This window comes from Vipera berus, assembly GCF_964194415.1.
Source record: "Vipera berus genome assembly, chromosome: 7".
In the NCBI taxonomy this organism is placed as follows: Eukaryota; Metazoa; Chordata; class Lepidosauria; order Squamata; family Viperidae; genus Vipera; species Vipera berus.
In genome coordinates this window covers 62,684,291-62,705,704 of record NC_138209.1, presented here as the reverse complement: position 1 = coordinate 62,705,704, position 21,414 = coordinate 62,684,291, and the positions used below count along the sequence as shown (strand labels likewise).

The 21,414-nt window shown below is 36.8% G+C and overlaps 1 protein-coding gene across 2 annotated transcripts in view; it reads right to left on the bottom strand.

Moving 5' to 3' along the window:
* Positions 1-21,414, bottom strand: part of RAPGEF2 (Rap guanine nucleotide exchange factor 2) — a 192,913-nt gene that overhangs the window by 29,548 nt on the left and 141,951 nt on the right. For both annotated transcript variants that reach the window (XM_081332735.1, XM_081332736.1), the window contains exons 9-16: positions 15,393-15,529; positions 13,840-13,998; positions 12,709-12,861; positions 6,468-6,632; positions 4,297-4,404; positions 3,998-4,201; positions 3,575-3,683; positions 2,030-2,276 (exon numbers count right to left, since the gene is read on the bottom strand). In XM_081332735.1, the coding sequence (XP_081188861.1) occupies positions 2,030-2,276; positions 3,575-3,683; positions 3,998-4,201; positions 4,297-4,404; positions 6,468-6,632; positions 12,709-12,861; positions 13,840-13,998; positions 15,393-15,529 (1,282 nt within the window). The remainder of the gene's footprint in view (positions 1-2,029; positions 2,277-3,574; positions 3,684-3,997; positions 4,202-4,296; positions 4,405-6,467; positions 6,633-12,708; positions 12,862-13,839; positions 13,999-15,392; positions 15,530-21,414) is intronic.

The following is a 21,414-nucleotide window of genomic DNA, read 5'->3' as shown; positions in this document are numbered from 1 at the left end:
AAATATGAACTGATATTAATATATCTAGACACTGATAAAACTGAAAAGCTCAAGTTTGCTACAGTGCCATGGATGTGTCCATCCAATGTGTCCATGGATGGAATAGCATTTTAAAACAAGTTAACAAGACAAAGGCCATTCTTTTAAAACAAGACAAAGGCCATTCTTTCGAAGACAGCAAAGTCCACATTTTGGACAGAGAGGACCGCTGGTTTAAAAGATGGGTCAAAGAGGTTACCTATGTCAAAATTGAGCAGCCCTCTCTCAACATAGGGGGAGGGAGCTTCTTGGATGAGAAGCCAAACGTCTTCAAAGAAAAACAAGAAAGTCCAGTTGCCTCGTGAAAAAGCATCTTTGGGATAACTATGACCCAGATGACTGAGAATCTCCATGACAATCCCATCAAGTTCTCTTGGAACCAAGGGTTCTATGGAATAGTTTGAAAAATCCTGCTTTATATTAAAACTTGGGAGTGCCCAGGCAAACTAGTGTAACTTGCAACATCTTGAAATGCATCCTCCACATTGTAAAATGAAGTGGAATCTGCTATGTCACAGAAGGTTTAGGACTGGAAATATATATTATAGTACATTTAGTAATATGGGCTATATTAACGGAATGGAAAAAATTGTTTTCTCATCCTTAATAATTTCTTGCAAAATCCCACCACAATGCACAGAAGAGGGAAAGATGAAACTTACTTTCTTTCTTTCTTTTCTTTCTTTTCTTTCTTTTCTTTCTTTCTTTCTTTCTTTCTTTCTTTCTTTCTTTCTTTCTTTCTCTTTCTTTCTCTCTCTCTCTCTCTTTCTTCTCTTTCTTTTAAACCTAACATGCCTTACAGTATACATCAAAGATGTTATGACTAACAAACCAGTTTTGGAACTGTTGGTTGGATTTAATTATTAACAGAAAGCACAGATCAAGATGCACTGATGGACTCTCCTTGTACTTGCTTTGAGATTTCTGAACATTTATTCAATTGTCAAAATATAATCTTGGAATCTTTCTCTAAAGAACAAAATTTTATTTCACTTACCTGTATTCTTCTATGTCAGGACATATATAATAATAATAAACCTTTATTGTCAAAGTACAACATGTGTACATTGAGATTAGCTGAGCCTCCCCCCGTGCTCTCTCCCCCAACACACAGTGACAACAAACCCTCCATCCCACCACACCATGTGAACCAACTACACCACACACCGGCCTCCCAAGTCAATTCTGCATAAGATTATGTCCCATTTAAAAGCCTAACAGCCCATGGATAAAAGCTATTTTTCAGCCTGTTGGTACGGCTGGCTATATTCCTATATCTCCTACCGGATGGTAGGAGAGTAAAGAGATACCGTCCAGGGTGTGAGTCATCCCTGAGAATCTTCCTCACTCTTCCAAGGCAACGAGCCCTGGCGATGTCATCCAGTGGTGTCAGGGAACAGCCCACAATGTCTTGTGCTGTGCTCACTACCCTCTGAAATACTTTCCTATCCGCAGCTGTCAGACCAGCATACCAAACCACAATACCATACGAGAGGACATTCTCTATAGTAGACCGGTAAAAGAGGGTCATTAGCTGTTGTTCTACCCTGTTCTTCCGCAAGACCCTAAGAAAGTGAAGCCTCTGTTGGGCCTTTCTAGCCACCTGAGTTGTGTTAACTTTCCAGGTCAGATCTTCACAGAGGTAGACTCCCAGAAATTTAAAGGAGGAAACTCTCTCTACACAGTTCTCTCCGATGTAAAGTGGGGCATGTTCCTCCTTTTTTCTCCGGAAGTCTAACACCATCTCTTTCGTCTTGCAAAAGTCAAGCAAACTGAATGATCAATTATGCCTACTTTTGTTCTATCATAACATTTAGAAAAATTGAAACAATTTTTCATTTGTTTTCCCATAAGCATGTTTTGAAACTTTTCCCTTTTATCCCTGGCTTATACCTCTATGGTTTTTGTTTATAATCATTTGTCAATGTTAAAAAATGCACCAGTGATATATCTAATAAAAGCGTATTGTTCTTCCAAATATCACACTCACTTGTACGGTTTCTGAGGCAGGATACTGATGCGGGTTTTGTCCAGTATTTTCTTTAACTTGTTTCTTCCTCCAACAGTGTTGGCTTTGCTTTTCTTTGTTACTTTTTCCAGACCCATCACCTGTTCCACATCAACTGCAAGATCTGGGATGGAATAACGGCTTGCTTTTTTAATATCACCAATTTTAGGAAGATGAGGAGCACCATTTCTTTTGTCCTCAGACAATCTTGTTAGAAGTTCTTTAAAAACTGCATAGAAAGAAAAAGAAAGCATGTAGAAAAAAATACATCCCCCAAAATGTACTTTTCAAGTTCCAATAAATATAAAATTTAAGTCTAGCCCCACCAATCTATTTTAGAGGTAGAACTAAGTCTTCAAGACATATAGATAGTCCTCAATGAACAATCAGAATTGGAGCGGAATGTCCATCACTAAGCAATGCATTCATTAAATGATTTACATTTTATGCCATGGTTGTTAAGCAAATCATGGCAGGTGTTAAAAGGGAATCCTGTGGTCTTTAATGAATTTGGTTTCCACCATTGACTTTGCTGTTGGAAGCCCCCTGGGAAGGTCTGTAATGGAATGTAGTCTGGATTACCAGGAGGGAAGAAGTGCATTCCAGAGGAGCAAAAGAAAGTTATGTTTATACAGTTTGTGGGAGAGAAAGAGAATTATGTTTAAACAGGCTGTTTCAGTTTGGCAAGATTTCTATCTATAAGTGAGAAGCAATCAAGGAAATTGCTTAGAAGAATTTCAATGTGTCTTTCTTGGTTTTTGGAGCCTAACAATCATCCTTTCTCTCCTGGATCTCTCAGCAGCTTTCAAATACCATCAACCATGGCATCCTTTTGGGCCAACTTAAGGAACTGAAAGTGGGCAGCACAGTTTTGTGCTGTTTCACTTCCTTCCTTCAAGGCCAGACCTTATCTGGGTTAATATGGATGAGAGATCCAGCTCATGGGCCTTCCTTTGTGGAGTGCTGCAGGGCTCAATGTTCACTCCTTTTTAACATCTACATGAAACTGCTGGGTGAGAACACCCAAACCCATTGGAAGAGATTCATCAGTATGCTGTTGATACACACTTCTACTTTTTCCATCCTAGTGAGCCAAGTGATGCTGTGGCTGCACTTTCTCAGTACATGGAGGCTGTACAGGTCTAGATAGGGGACAACAGGCTGCTGCTTCCTGCTTGTGGAGACGCAGCAAAGGCAGGAGCCCCACCCAATAAGCTTGTCAGCTTCTTGGAGAACAGCGTGAGGCCACTCTCTTTTACACACACACACACACACACACACACACACACACAGAGAGAGAGAGAGAGAGAGAGAGAGAGAGAGAGAGAGAGAGAGAGAGAGAGAGAGAGAGAGAGAGAGAGAGAGAGAAGGGAAGCGCAAGTGCCTCTCTCTCTCTCTCTGCAAATGGCGGAGGAGGACTGGGAGCCACAAGAGAAGATTGAAAGAACCACCAGAGCTGCGGGTTGCCGACCTGTGACCTAGTCTATTTGAATAAAAATTACACAACTTTACATCATTAATACTTACCAAATAAGTTGGTCTTCACAGTAATAGATAAATGGGTATTATTTTGAAGAATTTCAATGGCTTTTGCTAGCTGAATATTTTCAAAGTTCTGGCCATTCACCTCCAATATCTAGACAGAGAAACAAAAAAAATCTCACAATGGCAAATTAGAAAAATCAGAAGTTTAAAACATGTTATATAAATAACACTTATTTGTTTTCAATGACTTCACATTCAACTTATGTTTTTTAGAATAGGCTTTTCTCTGTAATTGACTGTCTCATTCACAAAGCTTTACAGTTTCATAAATGATCATCTTTCTGCAAATCTCCCATGCTTTCCTACCCCTGTTTTTTTTACTTTAGTTTTCATATAAAAATGGAACAGTTAAACAATGTCTTTTCCTGGAAGTACTACTGACATTTCAAACATTAATTTCCATACCTGATCTCCACGTTTCAACCCCGCTTCAGTAGCTTTGCTACCCAAATCTACACTGTCAACAAAGATTCCAAATCCCTTTTCAGACCCTCCTAGTAGTAAGAAAGGCAAAGGAGCTTCCCGAGATGGTTTTGTCAATGTTATCATCCTTCGTTTAGCTTTAGCAGCACATGCAATATTTAACAGCCTCAGATGTCCACCCATTTTCTGCAAGCAAAGATATGGAGAACCATTAATTTCAATGTTATTCCCAACAGAGCATCAAAACTTTTTTCTTTCCTTGTCTAAAGGTCTATTTATACCTCTCTTTCCAAATTGTTCTCAAATTCCTCCAGAAAACGAGTCATTGCAGGGTCTCCCTCAAAATCATTGAAGTGATTGTTCACCCACAATAACACTACCCGTGTAACCTGAAGGAAGATACGGTATATAAAAAATATGTTGCATTTTGATATAAAAAATATTACATTCAGTGAATACTTAGGTATGAATTGACCTGATCAAATGACATTTAACTGAATAGAATGATATGATATTCACCATTTTTATAAAAGTACACCAATATAACAGAAAATTTTATATATAACCCGAATGAACAAAGATCTACATACAAACACCCGCGAAAACCTCAGAAAACAAATATATATATATATATATATATATATATATATATATATATATATATATATATATATATATATATATATATATGTGTGTGTGTGTGTGTGTGTGTGTGTGTGTGTGTGTGTGTTTTCTGAGGTTATATATATATATATATATATATATATATATATATATATATATATATATATATATTTGTTTTCTGAGGATATATATATATATATATATATATATATATATATATATATATATATATATATATATATATATATATATATATATATATATATATATATTCTGAATGATTAATTTCACCACAATTTCTTTGCACAGTTTTTCTTTCAACAGTTTTGAAATAATTATTTTAGCTACAGCAAACATTCTAAGAGACAGGTTTGTTATTAACAGATCCTTTTAAGTTTCAGATTATCCTATTTTATAGCTGAGGTTCAGACAGCCCTGAGTCTTCTATCCTCCTGCAAAGTCCTAAAACCCTGGCTCAACTCTCAATAATTGGGCCAGACCATTATTGGAAGAGCTTATATGAAATGAAAAGCCTTAAATGATATACATGTTAATTGGACTATTATTGTTATTTGTATTATTCAATTATCTTGTTTTGTAAGTTCTGAAAGTTATTATATTACATTATTTTATATTGTCTCTTATTTCATTTTTAATTCCTTGTTTTCAGATTTGCTTTTCAAATTGTAAATTGCCCAGTTTTATTCCTGTAAATTGGGCAGCAATATAAACCAAATAAATAACCAGTTTCAAAAAACTGTTGTACTCTTAATTTACTAATTAAAATGGCTAGAATTAGCTACCTACTTGGAGAGGTTCTTCTTTTTTTGTTCACAAACTGCAAAAATACACCTTTTGGAACAATGACTGCTTCCCACAGGGTTTACTTTCAGAAAAGAGGAGTTTAATGTTTTAATTTACTTTAAAACTATTTAATACCTATTAAATTCCAATCTTTTTTGCAATTTACAAATATTAATTAAAATCTCGTAATATAGTGTATTGCTTAAAACTATATGTGGTATATGGTTTTCTTAAATTATAACAAGAGATGGATAGAATATACAAGATTCAACATTCCATACTAAGGACCCTGTGCATGTAAATGGTGTGTCAACTCTACAAATGTGCATGGCTGCAGCTATTTTTCCTACTCATTTTTGGTTGCCACATAGAGCGGAGGGAGGGGGGTTGCCCAGATGCTTCACTAGTCTAAATAATCTTTTGTCCAGTGGGAACCAAGGTCATCGGCTGCTCCCGAGACTGCAGGCTGGCCATTGCGTAAAAAGCCTGCCAAGAACATATATTGGGAATGTAGTTACTTGCATAGTTTTAGGGGAGGGATTTTTTAACTTTGTATTGGGGAATTGTTACATGTGTCTCCAGACTTGGTTTTACTTTTGACGTGCCGATACTTTGTACCTAATAAACATGTTCTTTGAGGAATTTACAAGCCCTGAAGTTCTGCTTTATTCATCTCTGTCTGTCGAAACCATGACATGGTGGTGGTAAAGCAAAAAAAAAAACCAATTTTTTTTTAAAAAAACCCCAGCCAACTGAAAAGTTCAAACATAAAAATACTACTAGAAGACCTAGAAAAATAGTTTACATGACTTTTTATTTGTAATGAACAAATTTAATAATTTTTTACTACGTGCAAATTACATTGTGTTAGATGTAATGAAATATATGGGTTAGATCCTATTTTTTTTCCCAGTGACCTGAAGGAGAAAAAAATTATTGTCACTCCCCATCCTCCAATTCTATACAAACTATCCAAATACATTACAGTTAAAATAAGGACCTAGAAGAAAATTATTTATGCAACCTTATCCCTGAGGCTAGGATCATTAAACCACTCCAATAACTTTTTTCCCACTTCCATTGGACTTGAAAGGAAGGTTCTATATGTCAAAAGGAAATCTTCTATGAAAGTTGGATCCACTACTGAATGTTCTTCGACTAAATGCATTGTTAATCTCTCCGGTGTTCCCTGTAAAAGTAAATATTCAAACATCAACAAATTAATGGTTTTTTTCTTGCATCTTATTTGTTTCACCAAATTTAAAACAGAATGTTTATTAGACTATATTTAAAATTAAACAATGACATGACACAAACACACAAACATATATACATACTGGTATATACACACACATTAGAGGACCAACATTATTTGTATTCATGCCATACACAACTTTCTCTGAATACAAATAATGCTGGCCTTTATTCTACATTTTCTATAACTTATCAAAGCATTACATTAAAATCTTCAGACCAAAACCAAGATGAACAGCAGAAGTTAATATCCAAATGATATTGACTGTTAGAAACTGAGGGATACTATCTGGTCTGTTATGAGGAATGAATGCTTCCTGAAAAATATGAAACTGGCTGCATATAAAATCTTGCTTCTGCCAACTTCTTTTACAGAGTACTGAGAGTCAGAAGAAACATTAAAGTAAGATAAATACAGTGGAAGTGAGTACCTGGGAAGTATTATATTCTAATAAAAATATTGTAATATTTTGTATTGTAATAAAGTAATATATTATAAATATTGTAATAAAAATATAATTTCAAGAATGAATAGATGCCAAATAAATATGGAGTGAACTGAGTGACTAGTATTCACAGGAGAATGTATGTGGATTAAACTGCAGAAAATGTATGGCAGATAAAATAGGTTGACAAGAGGATAGAAGATCAGAATATAATACAAGGCGTTGAAAAGATTCTCGAAGGAGACTGGAGATGTTTTTTTTTTAAAAAAAAAGGTATGTAGGAATTGGTGGTGGATAGTGTATAGATGCAATGGAAGCAAATATGGCTGGGAAAGAAAGCTATATAGTATCATACTGAATGGTGCTGGAATAAACAATTTTAGCTACATTTCTCTTCCTTATCTCACTCCTTAAATTTCTTTAGTTTGATGTGATAAAATGTAGTTCAGATTCCCAACAAAGAGGGAATGAATTCAGTCAAGAGACAATTGAGTTCAAAGAGTTGTGTTCAGAGACACAACAGAGAACCTGAGTACAATAGTGAGAGATTACAAACAACTAGGCAATAAAGTTCAGAAGCTAGGAGCACAAGTTGTGTTCTCATCCATATGTCCAACGAAAGGCCAACACCCATTGAGGGGAAAAAGAATTCTAGAAATAAACCATGGGCTAAAGGATTGGTGGCACCAAGAAAACTTTGGTTTCCTGGATCATGGACTGCATTTCCTACATGAAGGACTCTTGGCAAGGGATGGGCTGCACCCCACAAACACAGAAAAATGTACCTGGAAAAAGATTGGCCCAACTCATCAGGAGGGCTTTAAACTAATATTGAGGGGGGAGAGTGACCAATCTTTAGAATCTCTAGAACTCAAAACCAATCATAAATCCCAAGAAAACAAATCAATGACAAAAAGACAAGAAAAAAGAAATACCGTAGTTTCCGGCGTATAAGACTACTTTTTAACCCATGAAAATCTTCTCAAAAGTCAGGGGTCGTCTTATAGGCCGGGTGCTGAAAATTTAGGGACAGGGCTGGCTGGAAAACCTGGAGCGGATCTCCCATTTAGTCTGCGCAGGGAAAGCGGGACCAATTGGAGAAGAAGCTGCAGTCTGTGATTTTTTACAGGCTGGGGTCTGGGCGTCTTTCTTTCTAAAGTTGAAGAGCAGCTGTAGTATATCCCAACTTGAAAGGCAGGTGGGGAAGGCAGCAGCCAGAGCAGCGGCTTAGCTCTAAGGACACATTTGACTCAGGAACTGGGCGGGCTGTCTGGAAAACCTGGAGCGGATCTCCCATTTGGTCTTTTTTTTTTAAATCCCATTTATATCCTGCCCTTCTCCGAAGACTCAGGGTGGCTTACAATTTAAAGCACAAATCAATGTGCTTAGCAATAGCCTTCATTCTGTGTATATGCCTGTTTATTAGGGCTTTCACACACACACCCCAAGCAGCATTATTACAAAGTCAGCTTATTGCCCCCAACAATCTGGGTCCTCGTTTTACCTACCTTGGAAGGATGGAAAGCTGAGTCAACCTTGAGCCTGGTGGGATGCGAACCTGCACTAATTGCAGGCAGCTGGTTTTACGTAAGGCTCTGCGCAGGGAAAGCTTTAGAGTGAATTAGGAAAAGTGAAAAAGTGAATTAGGAAAATAGGGAACGGTTGCTGGAATTGGGTATGTGTAGTTTAACGAAGAGAAGGGTGAGGGGTGACATGATAGCAGTGACCCAATATCTCAGGGGCTGCCACAAAGCAGAGGGAGCCAAGCTATTCTCCAAAGCACCTGAAAGCAGGACAAGAAGCAATGGATGGAAACTAGTCAAAGAGAGAAGCAACCTAGAACTAAGGAGAAACTTCCTGACAGTTAGAACAATTAACCAGTGGAACAACCTGCCTCCAGAAGTGGTGAATGCTCCAACACTGGAAGTTTTTAAGAAGAGACTGGACAGCCATTTGTCTGAAATGGTATAGGGTTTCCTGCCTTAGCAGGGGGTTGGACTAGATGACCTCCAAGGTCCCCTCCAACTACTACTACTTCTTATTATTATTATTATTGTTGTTGTTGTTGTTGTTATTATTATTATTAATTATTATTATTATTATTATTACTATAGTTTAATCCACTTGCACTGTTTTATGTTTACATGTTTGATGACAAACAGCCTTATGTTTATAAGTGACAGTTTTCCTACTAAGCACCTGCATGTCATAAGCATTTGAATTAAAATTACCATATTAAAATCAAATCTGATGTTTTTTAATTTTTATTTGGTGTGCGTTGGAAGAGGGGTAGTCTTATACGGCGAGTATAGCCCAAACTCTATAATTTAACAGGAAATGTAGGGGGTCGTCTTATATGCCCAGTCGTCTTATGCGCCGGAAAATACGGTACCCAAACAACAATCAGGAGATGCAGGAAACATACCCATGAAAAGGCATAAAAGTCTTAAATGCTTATATATAAATGCTCAAAGCTTGGAGAACAAACAGGGCGAACTAGAAGCAATAGAATGACATAGTTGGCATTACAGAAACCTGGTGGGACGAAACCCACAATGGAATGAACTGATCAATGGATACAAATTGTTCAAAAGAAACAGTTTACAAAAAGAGGAGGGGGAGTTGCACTATATGTAAGAGACCACTATGTATCTACAGAAATGCACACAATCCAAGATAAAATCTCTCCAGAATGTATATGGGTCAATATAAAAGAGAAAAGAAGTACCATAGATGCATATTACAGGCCCTCCAACCAATCAGAAGAAATAGATGAACTCTTTGCTAACCAGTTAACAAACTATGTAGGAAGCATACCACAGTAGTAATGGTAGGTTTCAACTATCCAGAGATCAACTGGGAGAGAAACTCTGCAACGAGAGGGAGATCAAACAGATTCCTAACCAACCTAGCCGACAACTTTGTCATCCAAAAGGTGGAGGAAGGAAAGCCATACTGGACTTAATTCTAACTAATTGAGAAGGAGTGATAGAGGGAGTTGAAGTTGCTGTAACCTTGGGGGAAAGTGACCACGCATACTGGAATTCAATATAACGCAAACACTAGCAACAGAAAACAATCCAACCAGTGTCTTGAACTTCAAAACAGCCAACTTTAACAAACTCAGAGAGAACCTAGGAAAGATTCCATGGATGAAAATCCTAAAGGTGAAAACAATCCAAGGAGCGTGGGAAACTCTGAAAAATGCAATGATAAAAGCCCAGACCAGCATAATACCACTGAAAAAGAAAAACAAGAAATTCAAGAAGAAACCAGCAATGACTGCACAAAGATCTCTCTGACAAACTGAAAGACAAAAAGGACAAATACAAAAAATGGACAGAGGGGCACATAACTAAGGCCAATTATCAGCAGACAGCCAGAACATGCAAAGATGAAGTCAGAAAAGCAAAAGCTCAGAACAAACAAAGACTTGCAACAGAAATCATTGATAATAAAAAAAATTTCTTTCAACATATTAACAAGAAAAAAGTCAAGGAAACTGTAGGTCCACTAAAGAGAGAAGATGGCAAGGAAATAAAGGGTAACAAGGAGAAAGCAGAGCTGCTTAACTCATACTTCACATCTGTCTTCACACAAAAAGAAACTATAGCCCAATATACCAAAAAAACCCACTGCAAAAGACAAATTAGAAACAAAAATTAAAATAAGCAAGAAAATGGTAAGAGAACACCTATCCAATCTCAGTGAATATAAATCACTAGATTACATCCCAGAGTTCTGAAGGAGCTGGCAGATGTTATTTTAAATCCATTGCACCACATCTTTCAAAAGTCCTGAAGCACCAGGGAAGTACCTAAGGATTGGAATAGGGCTGATGTGGTTGCCATCTTCAAGAAAGGGGGGAAAAATGGACCCAGGAAATTACAGACCAATCAGTTTGACCTCAATATCTGGAAAGATTCTAGAAAAGATAATCAAAAAACAGTTCTGCAAACAACTAGAAGCAAACCAAGTTATAACTAGTAGCCAGCATGGGTTTGTTAAAAACAGATCATGCCAAACCAACCTTATTTCATTCTTTGACAAAGTGACTAAACTAATAGACCAGCGAAATACTGTGGACGTATTATACTTAGACTTCAGCAGACCACAATCTACTCCTTGGTAAGCTAGAAAAAGCTGGAATAGACAATATCACCACCAGGTGGATCTGTAGCTGGTTAGCAAACCGTACTCAATGAGTAGTCTTCAACAACACTACATCCACATGGAGAGAAGGAAGCAGTGGGTACCACAAAGTTCCATCTTAGGCCCAGTACTCTTTAATATCTTCATCAATGACTTAGATGAGACAATTGAAGGGGAACTCATCAAATTTGCAGATAACACCAAACTGGCAGGAATAGCCAACATCCCAGAAGACAAACTCGGAATCCAAAAAGATCTTGACAAACTTGAACAATGGGCCCTATCCAACAAAATGATTTTCAATGTGAAGAAAATCAAAGGTACAAGTACAGATTGGGCAAGACCTGGCTTAAAAACAGTAACTGTGGACGATCACGTAACCATGAGCCAGCAATGTGCAGCAGCACAATCCTGGGCTGTGTAAACAGAGGCATAGAATCAAGATCACGTGAGGTATTAGTACCGCTTTATAAAACCCTAGTAAGACCACACCTGGAATACTGCAGCCAGTTTTGGTCACCATATCACAAAAAGATGTTGAGAGTTTGGAAAAAATTCAGAGAAGAGCAACTAAAATGATCAAAGACCTGGAGACTAAAACATATGAAGAACGGCTGTGGGACTTGGGTTTGGCTAGTCTAAAGAAAAGAAGAAATAGGGAGACATGGTAGCAGTAGTCCAGTATTTGAGGGGCTGCCACAAAGAAGAGGGGGTTACGTTTTTCACCAAAGCACCAGAGGGTAGGACAAGAAACAGTGGTTGGAAACTGATTAAAGAGAGAAACAACCTAGAATTCCCGACAGTGAGGACAATTAACCAGTGGAACAGCTTGCCTCCAGAAATCGTGAGCACTCCATCACTGGAGATTTTTAAAAAGAGGCTAGACAGTCACTTGTCTGAGATGGTATAGGTCCTCCTGATTGAGCAGGGAGCTGGACTAGAAGACCTCCAAGATCCCTTACAGCTCTATTCTATTCAGCTATTCAGAGTTTGTGTAAAAGAAAAAAGGTGAAGATGTCTCCTCCCTAATAGTTCTGAAAATGCTTTATGGGGGAGTTGATATGCTTTAGTTTGGCATACCAAACTAATGTTTATGGGTGAAGAACAATAAAGAAATCTGTGTGGTACAGTCAGAATATATCTATCTTGGTTTTTGGAGACTGACATCTACTATTTCTTACTTCCTTTTTGGATTCTGCATAACAATACTTACAGAAAAGGAATACTTCATGTACAGTTGCATATATCTAAGAATTTAGTTTTTCTAAAATATAATTTTCTATAATTAAAAATTATAAATGCTTAAAATATTGAAAAGGCAGTATTTGTATATTATAACCTCAATATACAAATACTCCCTAAACAGTATTTATTTTTTTCCCACTGAATACATTGTGATGTAAAAAAAAATACCTTAATAACAATGTGACCTTTTCTTGTTCCAGTGCGATCCAATTCCCTATGCTCTTTTACCATAACAATCTCTCCTTCCTCCTCTACTTTTTGCATGTTCTTTTCTACTTGGTTCAGAATCCGACAGTAATCTTGTTGGGCTATGCATACAAACTGGAAAGAGAGATTTGTGACAGAACATTAATTATTTTGAATTGTATCCAAATATCACAAATATTTAAAACTTTACAGTGCTATACTTAATTCCCTAATGTAAAATATGAAGTACGAATTCAGCAATAATCAAAAAATAATAATAAATAGCATTCATCGCAAACCTTTGGATCTCTATTCAAAATTAAGATTTATGACTTAAATGTGTTTATTCCATAACTATGTTTAGTAAGGTTTTTCTATGTATTTGTGTTATTTTTAATACTCGTCAAATCCAAAATATTTCTAGAACTTGTTTGATTTTAGAATAGCACAGTACTACAATAATTACTAGAAATAATTTATTTACTATTATTATGTCAATTTTTAAAAAACAGATGATTTGCAACTATGCCAATAATTACTGCTACCTCAAGTATTTATATAAAGTAGGAAAACTGTATCAGGCTTCTTGTTTATGAAATTACATTATTAATTTAATTTGAATTAATAACTATCACAATCTCATATCCCTCCATTTCTCGAATAAACTAATTTCAGTGCAAATATGGCATCGTCCAGATTTGTGAACTTTTCATCTGAGCTAGGTGGAGAATTACTCATGCAGAGGGAAACGCCTAGTCTGAGATATGTTAAAGAGAATGCAGTGCAATTTTGAAAATAAATATGCAGTCTTTCTGGAGGATTAAAACAAACACAGCTAACTAGTCCAGATTTATTAATATATACAAGCTTTTCAATGATGGCTCCAAGAACATACTAATATGTGAATGTTGTAAGATTTATACAACTAGGCAGGCTGCAATCTGCATATACAGGTTATTCAGGAGACATAGGATGAAACTAATAATTGAAAACAAAGGACAAAATTCTATTTGTAGCTGCAGGAGGGTGAAACACAAAAGGCACAAAAATTTAATAGTCCAATCATAAGAAACGTAAACTCTTCTAATGGTTCATTCAGATTTCAAAGTCTACCTGGCAGTCATCCACTTTAGTTCTCATTATTCCTTTCATATATTCTTTGTCCATAGTAGGGGAAACACCAAAACTATTTCCCATGCATAATATTTCTGTTCTTCCATCTGGATATGTTACTTCTACAGAACCATTCAAAATAACAGACCAGGAATCAAGCTAAAAATAAAGTACATTGTTTCAGATAAGCAAGATAAAACTACATTTTCAATTTTCTTCTAATAAATGCTTGCAAATAGAGAAGAAATAAACATGTGACCATACACTCAATCAAATAGACGCAAATTTTCAGTTGAAGATGGGTGTGCTATAAGTCCAATTAAATACCTAACAATTTACACATTCAGTCGACAAAAATTAAAGATATCCAACTTGATATTCTGGTCTCATTTCTGAGCTATTTCCCAGGTAAATAAAGTAACGTGTAGTCTCCAATATTTCATTTAGCAACTGTTCGAAATTACAACAGCAATGAATTATAATTATAACCAGTCCTCAGAGTTCTGGCCACTCCAACACGCTGTGATCAAAACCTGGATGGTTGGCAACTGATACACATTTACAAATGGCTGCAGCATCCCATGATGACATGATTGCCATTTGCAACTCTCTCTACTGGCTTCCTCAGAAATCAATGGAGAAGATGGCAGGGAATGTCCCAAATCGCTGGGCTCAGTATCCCCCCCAACCTGCACCCTACCTTATCCCTTCTGCACTTATAAAATACTAGCCCCTCACACCCCTGCAGCCCCTGCCCAACCCATGCGTCACCTCTCATATACTCCCTTGCATCCTCGGGCACTTTCCCTGACCTGTGCTGCACCTTCCTTGACCTGTGTACCCCCTGACCCAACCTCCCTGACCCATGCCTCTCAACCATCTCCTCACATTCTTATGCATTCTCCTGACCCATGTGTATCACTTGCACACACTCTTGCATCCACCCCAATCCATTCCACATCTCTCATGAATCCCTTCACACCTCTCCTGAACCGTCATACACCCCCTACCTGACCCTTCCCCATACACCCTCTTGCTCCTCCCTCACCCTGTCTGCCAGCCTGGGACTTGCAACTTTCTGCTGGCTTCCCCACTGATTTTGGCTGTGGGAAGCCAGCAGAAAGTTGTCTCATCTAATGATCATGGAATTCCAGGGGATTGCTGTCACTAAATGATGCAGTTGTGCTTTACAACCATATCAGTTAGCAACGGAAGTTCCATCCACAACTGCCTTTGTAAGTCAAGGCTATGACTTGTAAGTCTGCTATGATCTGCACAAAACAAGAATTGGATAGAGAATTCCAGTATTTTAATCACATACCTGTCAAATTATGTGTGGTACATTTGTATTTATATTTAAATAAAGAAATTCAGTTTCATAATACATACAAAAACTGACCATTTTAATGTTAACACTATAACCCCAATGCATGTGTTTTATATTCAGCAATTTATCTATAATGTTTATGAACAAAATAAATTAATGTCTTTATTATATGAAATAAATTTAATGTTTCTTTGAGAAACTCAAGAAAGCTACAAATACTACTTACTTCTTCTCCATCATTTAGAACAATGGTTCCTGCTCTTTCTACAACTGCAAATACCATCACAGCACAGAGTTCTCTTCTCACTGACATTGTCATATTAGCAAAAGCTGGTAATTGATGCATGAATTCCAAAAGTTGTTCTAGAGAAGAAAATATAACAGATATAGCAACTTAATCTTAGTAAGCAGAATTAAAAATATTCCATCTATTATATTATATATTCCATGTCATCTCCAAATATTTTACAATTGCCAAAACTGTTTGAACTAATATTAAAAAAATAAAAATAAGCCATTTCACAACTTCATAAAAAATAAAATGAATCATGTTCAGAAAAAAAATTATGAATCGAACACCTGGCATGTATACATCTTCCTAGTATATTGTGCTAATATATATTAGGTTGACAGGGACATCTTTGTTTTGGTTACTGACAGACATTAATAGAATGTTATATTTGCTGGAAAAAAATGTATATTCTGCCATATGTAAGATCTTGCTTTTTACCTAGAATGCTGAGAGTGGTTTATAGCAAACAAGCCAATATGTTTCCACATCCCCCCAAAGCATTTAATGTTTTAAAAGACTCATAAATGGTATTTGTCTATGCTTATATTTTATATTATTACCTATTATTACAATCTTCTGATAATTCTGATTCATAGAACAGCCATGGAAAAATATATTCCCCTAGATATTTCTTATATTATTAAAATATATTTTATTTTAATAATAAAAATACCTAAACAATTCATGAACTATTGTGTTATTTATTCAGTGACATCAGATTTCTTATTAGATTCCTCAACATCTTCAAAAATGACAGATCCTCTCATGTACCGGAAAAATTCTTAAAAATTCAGAGATATTCAAAGCTGTCTTGAAAGCAACCCATGTTGAAATGTATAGTATGGTCAAACATCAGCAGCTGATCACAAGAAATATTTTATGACATTTGTATTATGTCAGAAAATGCTTTATAAAATTTGCCAGATTTCAATTCCAGAAGAGACATGGGTCCTGGCTTTTTATACATTCTGTAAGTTAGCCCATTTGAGGTATTTTGTCTGAAAATGTTTTGCCCTATAATGCACTGTTTTGCCCAGCTAAAGGTTACAGACATAAGAACCTTAATAGTATAGATAATAAATGCTATACTACTAGTAATATAATGAATACTGTAGAGAATAAATAGGGACGCGGTGGCTCAGTGGGTTAGGACGCTGAGCTTGTCGATCAGAAGGTCGGCAGTTTGGCGGGTCGAATCCCGAGTGCCGCGTAACAGAGTGAGCGCCTGTTACTCGTCCCAGCTTCTGCCCACCTAGCAGTTCGAAAGCACGTAAAAATGCAAGTAGAAAAATAGGGACCACTACGGTGGGAAGGTAACAGCGTTCCGTGCGCCTTTGGCGTCTAGTCATGCCGGCCACATGACCACGGAGACGTCCTTGGACAAACGCTGGCTCTTTGGCTATGAAACGGAGATGAGCACCGGCCCCTAGAGTCGGAAACGACTAGCACGCATGTGTGGGGGAACCTTTACCTTTACCTTTAGAGAATAAATGTTGCCTGACTCCCCAGATTTAAGAAAACTGTAGCTTAACAATAAAAGAAATAGAAACTAAAACGAATTATGTAAAGCGAAAAAAAAATTGAGTTTGCAAACAAATGAAGTGGTTGGCATAAAAATTACACAAAAAAGGAAAACAAAATGATTTGAAACTACAAGAGGCTGATATTGGATAACACAGCCACACAAAAAGTATTTCGTCATTATTATTCAAACTTGTATAAAGGCAATGACATCTCTCTGAGAAAAAAATAGATAAAATTCAAAGAAACAATATTTAGGAAGGATTACAGAAGAACAGAGAGCGCTGTGATGGCGCCATGGTTAGAATGCAGTACTGCAGGCTAACTCACTGCTCACTCCAGAAGTTCAATTCTCACCGGCTCAAGGTTGACTCAGCCTTCCAAGGTCAGTAAAGCGAGGACCCAGTACCCTTCCAAAGTCAGTAGTGAAAACTGTTGGGGGCAATATGCTGACTCTGTAAACCGCTTAGAGATGGCTGTAAAGCACTGTGAAGTGGTATATAATTCTAAGTGCTATTGCTATTATGAATGGACCTCTAATAGTAAAGGAAATTTCTGAAGCTATAAAAAAGATTAAACCAGACACAGTGCCTGGACTAGATGAATTCTTATTACAAATGTTTTGAGGATGAACATTACAATCTACTTTACACCTTTACAATCTTTACAAGGAATGATGCAGAAATGTGGAAAGAGACCAAAATACCAGTAACACCTAAAGAGGGGCAAAATGTTTTCCGGTGAGACTGGTCTATCAGGGCAACCTGGTCTACCCAAAATATGGGACGGAACATACTGTTTCTGCTCTCACTTTGCAGCCCCAATCTAGGAGCCTTCACAGGCAGTTGCTTCTGCAACAAACTATTTTTGTGTTAAATTTATCGACAAAGAATTAAAGAGGGACAAATTTTGACTTTAACAAGAAACTATAGGCTAGTACCATTATTGAATAATGACGAGAAATCATTCACAATAATTTTAGTTAACAAACTGAAAATAATTTTGCAAGAATTTCTTCATGCGGATCACTGTGGGTGTTTACAGAAAAGACAGTTAAAGCATAACCTTAAAAACATCTTGGAATATTTCAATCATCATAATGAAAAACAAACTGCATTGATTTTCTTAGATGCAGAAAAAGGCCTTGGACAGTTTGAACTGGGTTTTTCTATATAAGATTTTGAAATATTATGAATTTTGGAGAGAACTTTAAAAAATGGATAAGATTCACAGAAAGCACAAATAATTATTAACGGAGGTCTAACAATACACATTAAGTACAAAAAGAAAGAACACAGCCCACCATCTAACATCTTATTACTTTGTTTATTACTAAACAAAGACGTAAGACAGGATTGTGGGAGCAAAGATTACAAAAGAAACTTGTAAGTTAAAGATTGACTTGGTTTTGATTTGGAAAGATCCATTTAAGAGAACGGAAACATTAATGGGGGAAATTAAAAGAATTTGGTGCATTAGCAACAAAGTTTCAAGATTACCAAGTAGAAGTAGATATTAAAAATATATATAGATCAAACAGAACTGGCAAATAAAATAGGTTTTAAGATTGAAAAGAATATAACATATCTGGTTATCACTATGGCAAACACGAACTATATGTTATTTCAAAATAGCTATGTTAAAACATGAAACAAAGCTAAAAACATCTGGTTATCACCATGGCAAACACGAACTATATGTTATTTCAAAATAGCTACGTTAAAACATGAAACAAAGCTAAAAACATTTTTAGATGGGAGAAACGACAATTATCATTTCTGAGGAAAATTTCTGTGATAAAAATGAATGTCTTGCCTAGAGACTAATGATTTTGTTTTAGACAAAACCTTTCTTGACAACTGATGCATCATTTAAAAAGTGACAGAAGAATATATTTAAATTTGGTCAAAAATGAGTTAAATATAAGGTGTTAGAAATTGCAAAGGAAAGAGGAAGCTTGGGTCTACCTGATTTGGAGCTGTATTTTGTACCTTGTTTGGTTTCAAACAGAGAGTGAGTGCTGGTTACAAATATAAGGCTCCTACACTTAAGAGGAAACACCTGAGATTTGAGTGGAATAGATGTTTGTGGTACGACAAAGTCAACATTAATGTGGATTTTAAAAATCATTTTGTTAGAGTGCCTTATTGAGAATATGGAATAGATAAAAATCCAAGTGTGCCTGAAAACACCTTTATGGCTTTCAAAATAAGAAGCATTCTATAGATAAGTTAACAAGCAAACACAAATGACTAACTTCTCAAAGAATTACTAGAATTTTGTCAATAGGAATGTACAATAAAATCAAGAGCAGATTGGCAGATTGATAGTCGTCAAAATTTTTCTTACGTTTATTTCTAATTTGAAGTAGATAAAAGGATTTATGTTTGTAAGACTGAGTGTGAAACATGTAATTGCTAAAATGTACTTTTTTAATTGAAAGTTGAAAAGAAAAAAAACCAGGTGAAATAATATACAATAATATATGCTTAAAAATTTGGGTTATAATATACAGGTGGGACAATGGTAAATATATGTTTGAAAAGATTGAAATTTACACTATGTTATAATATTTGTGTGTGTGTGTGTGTGTGTGTGTAAATTTTTTGGTTTTGCTAACAAAGAATTAAAGGGAGACTGATATGCATTTCAAACTTATTTGTTCTCATCAGTCAGCCATACCCTTCTGAGATTCGAACCTGGGCTGATTGCACCTTAGGCAATTGTTCTAACCTTTAGGCCACTGGCTCTTTTTCGCTTTGTTAGCTGAGAAGCAAGGGAGATATGTGTTAAATGTTGTCACTGCTGTGACTACTGCCTGTTGATGGCCTTGGGTTAGGTTGAAACAGGAAATAAGATTTGTCCCATGTTTAGGGCCTAGCAAGGTAATCTAAATACTTAACAAACATTTAACACATATCTCCCTTGCTTCTCAACTAACAAAGCGAGAAAGAGACAGTGGCCTAAAGGTTAGAACAACTGCCTAAGGTGCAATCGGCCCAGATTCGAATCTCAGAAGGGTATGGCTGACTGATGAGAACAAATAAGTTTGAAATGCATATCAGTCTCCCCTGTTTTCTGAGGTTTTCGCGGGTGTTTGTATGTGGATCTTTGGTCATTTGGGTTTTTCCCCGCGTAGAACTAAAGGTGTAGGAGCAACGTTTCGACGGAATCCCATCCGTCATCATCAGGCTGGTGGCTTCAGCTTCCTTCTTCTGGGAGAAGCATGTGGTAGTGGCTGTTTGTTCCTCTTTTTTAAACTGCCAGAGGGGGTATGTTCTGTGGGTGGAGGTGTGCTCTGATTGGGTGGGGGATTAAGTGTGTTCTGATTGGGTGGGAGTGTGTTTTGAATGGTGGGTGTGTTCTGATTGGGTGGGGGTGTGTTTTGAGTGGATGGGCTGGTCTCAGCTGCCAGCCTTAGACCTGAGCTGGTGAGTTGTGCTGCTTTTGTTCGGCTTCGTGTTTGTGGTGGTGCCATGTTTTTATAGTGGGTGTCAGTTTGCTTATTGTGTCGTTTGGAGGGGTTTAAAGTGGCTGATGTTGCAGCTGTAGTTAGGTTTCTGTTTTGTGGTTGTGCCTCGTTATCATTGTGGGTTCGGATTTGCTTTTTGAATGGCTGTGTGGTGGTGATGTCATGTGATGTTATCATGAGTTTGGGTCTGGTATCATTCTTGGTGGTTGGGACTCGTCTGTCAATCAAGGCGGGTTTCCAAATGGCTGGTAGGCGAGAGGTATCATCTCGTTTGTTCATGCTGTGGGGGCGTTTTTCTATCTCAATGGCTTCTCTGATTATTCTGTTGTTAAAATGTTCAATTTTGGCGATAGTTTTGGTTTTTTTAAAATCAATTTCATGTCCCGTGGCTTCAAAGTGTTTGACCAGGGATGAAGTTTGTTCTCCCTTTCTGAGTGAGTTTTTGTGCTCTTCAATGCGCGCACTTATTCTTCTGTTGGTCTGTCCGATGTATGTGGTGGGGCAGGTGGTGCATGGGATTTCGTATACTCCTTGGTTTTCTAACCCAATTATGTCCTTGGGGTTTCTTAGGATGGTGGATATTTTTCTGTCTGTGTAGAATGCTGTTTTGATGTTGTGTTTTTGGAGGACCTTGCTGATTCTGTCTGTGGTCCCTTTTAAGTATGGGAGGAGGGCTTTGCCATTTTCTTGTTCTCCGTCTTGGGTTTTTGTGGGTGTCTCTCTTCGGATTAAGTTGGTAATCGTGTTTCTTTGGAATCCATTGGCTGTTAGTACATTAGTGAGAGTGTGTAGTTCGGTTTTTAGGTGTTGTTCATCAGCTAGGTGTTTTGTTCTGGAGATGAGTGTCTTGGCTACGGAGTTGATCTGTGCTGGGTGGTGGTGTGAGAGTTTATATATATAAATAAACGGAACACTTAAACAACACAATGTACTGTATTTAATAGTAGGATGTCTTATTTTCTG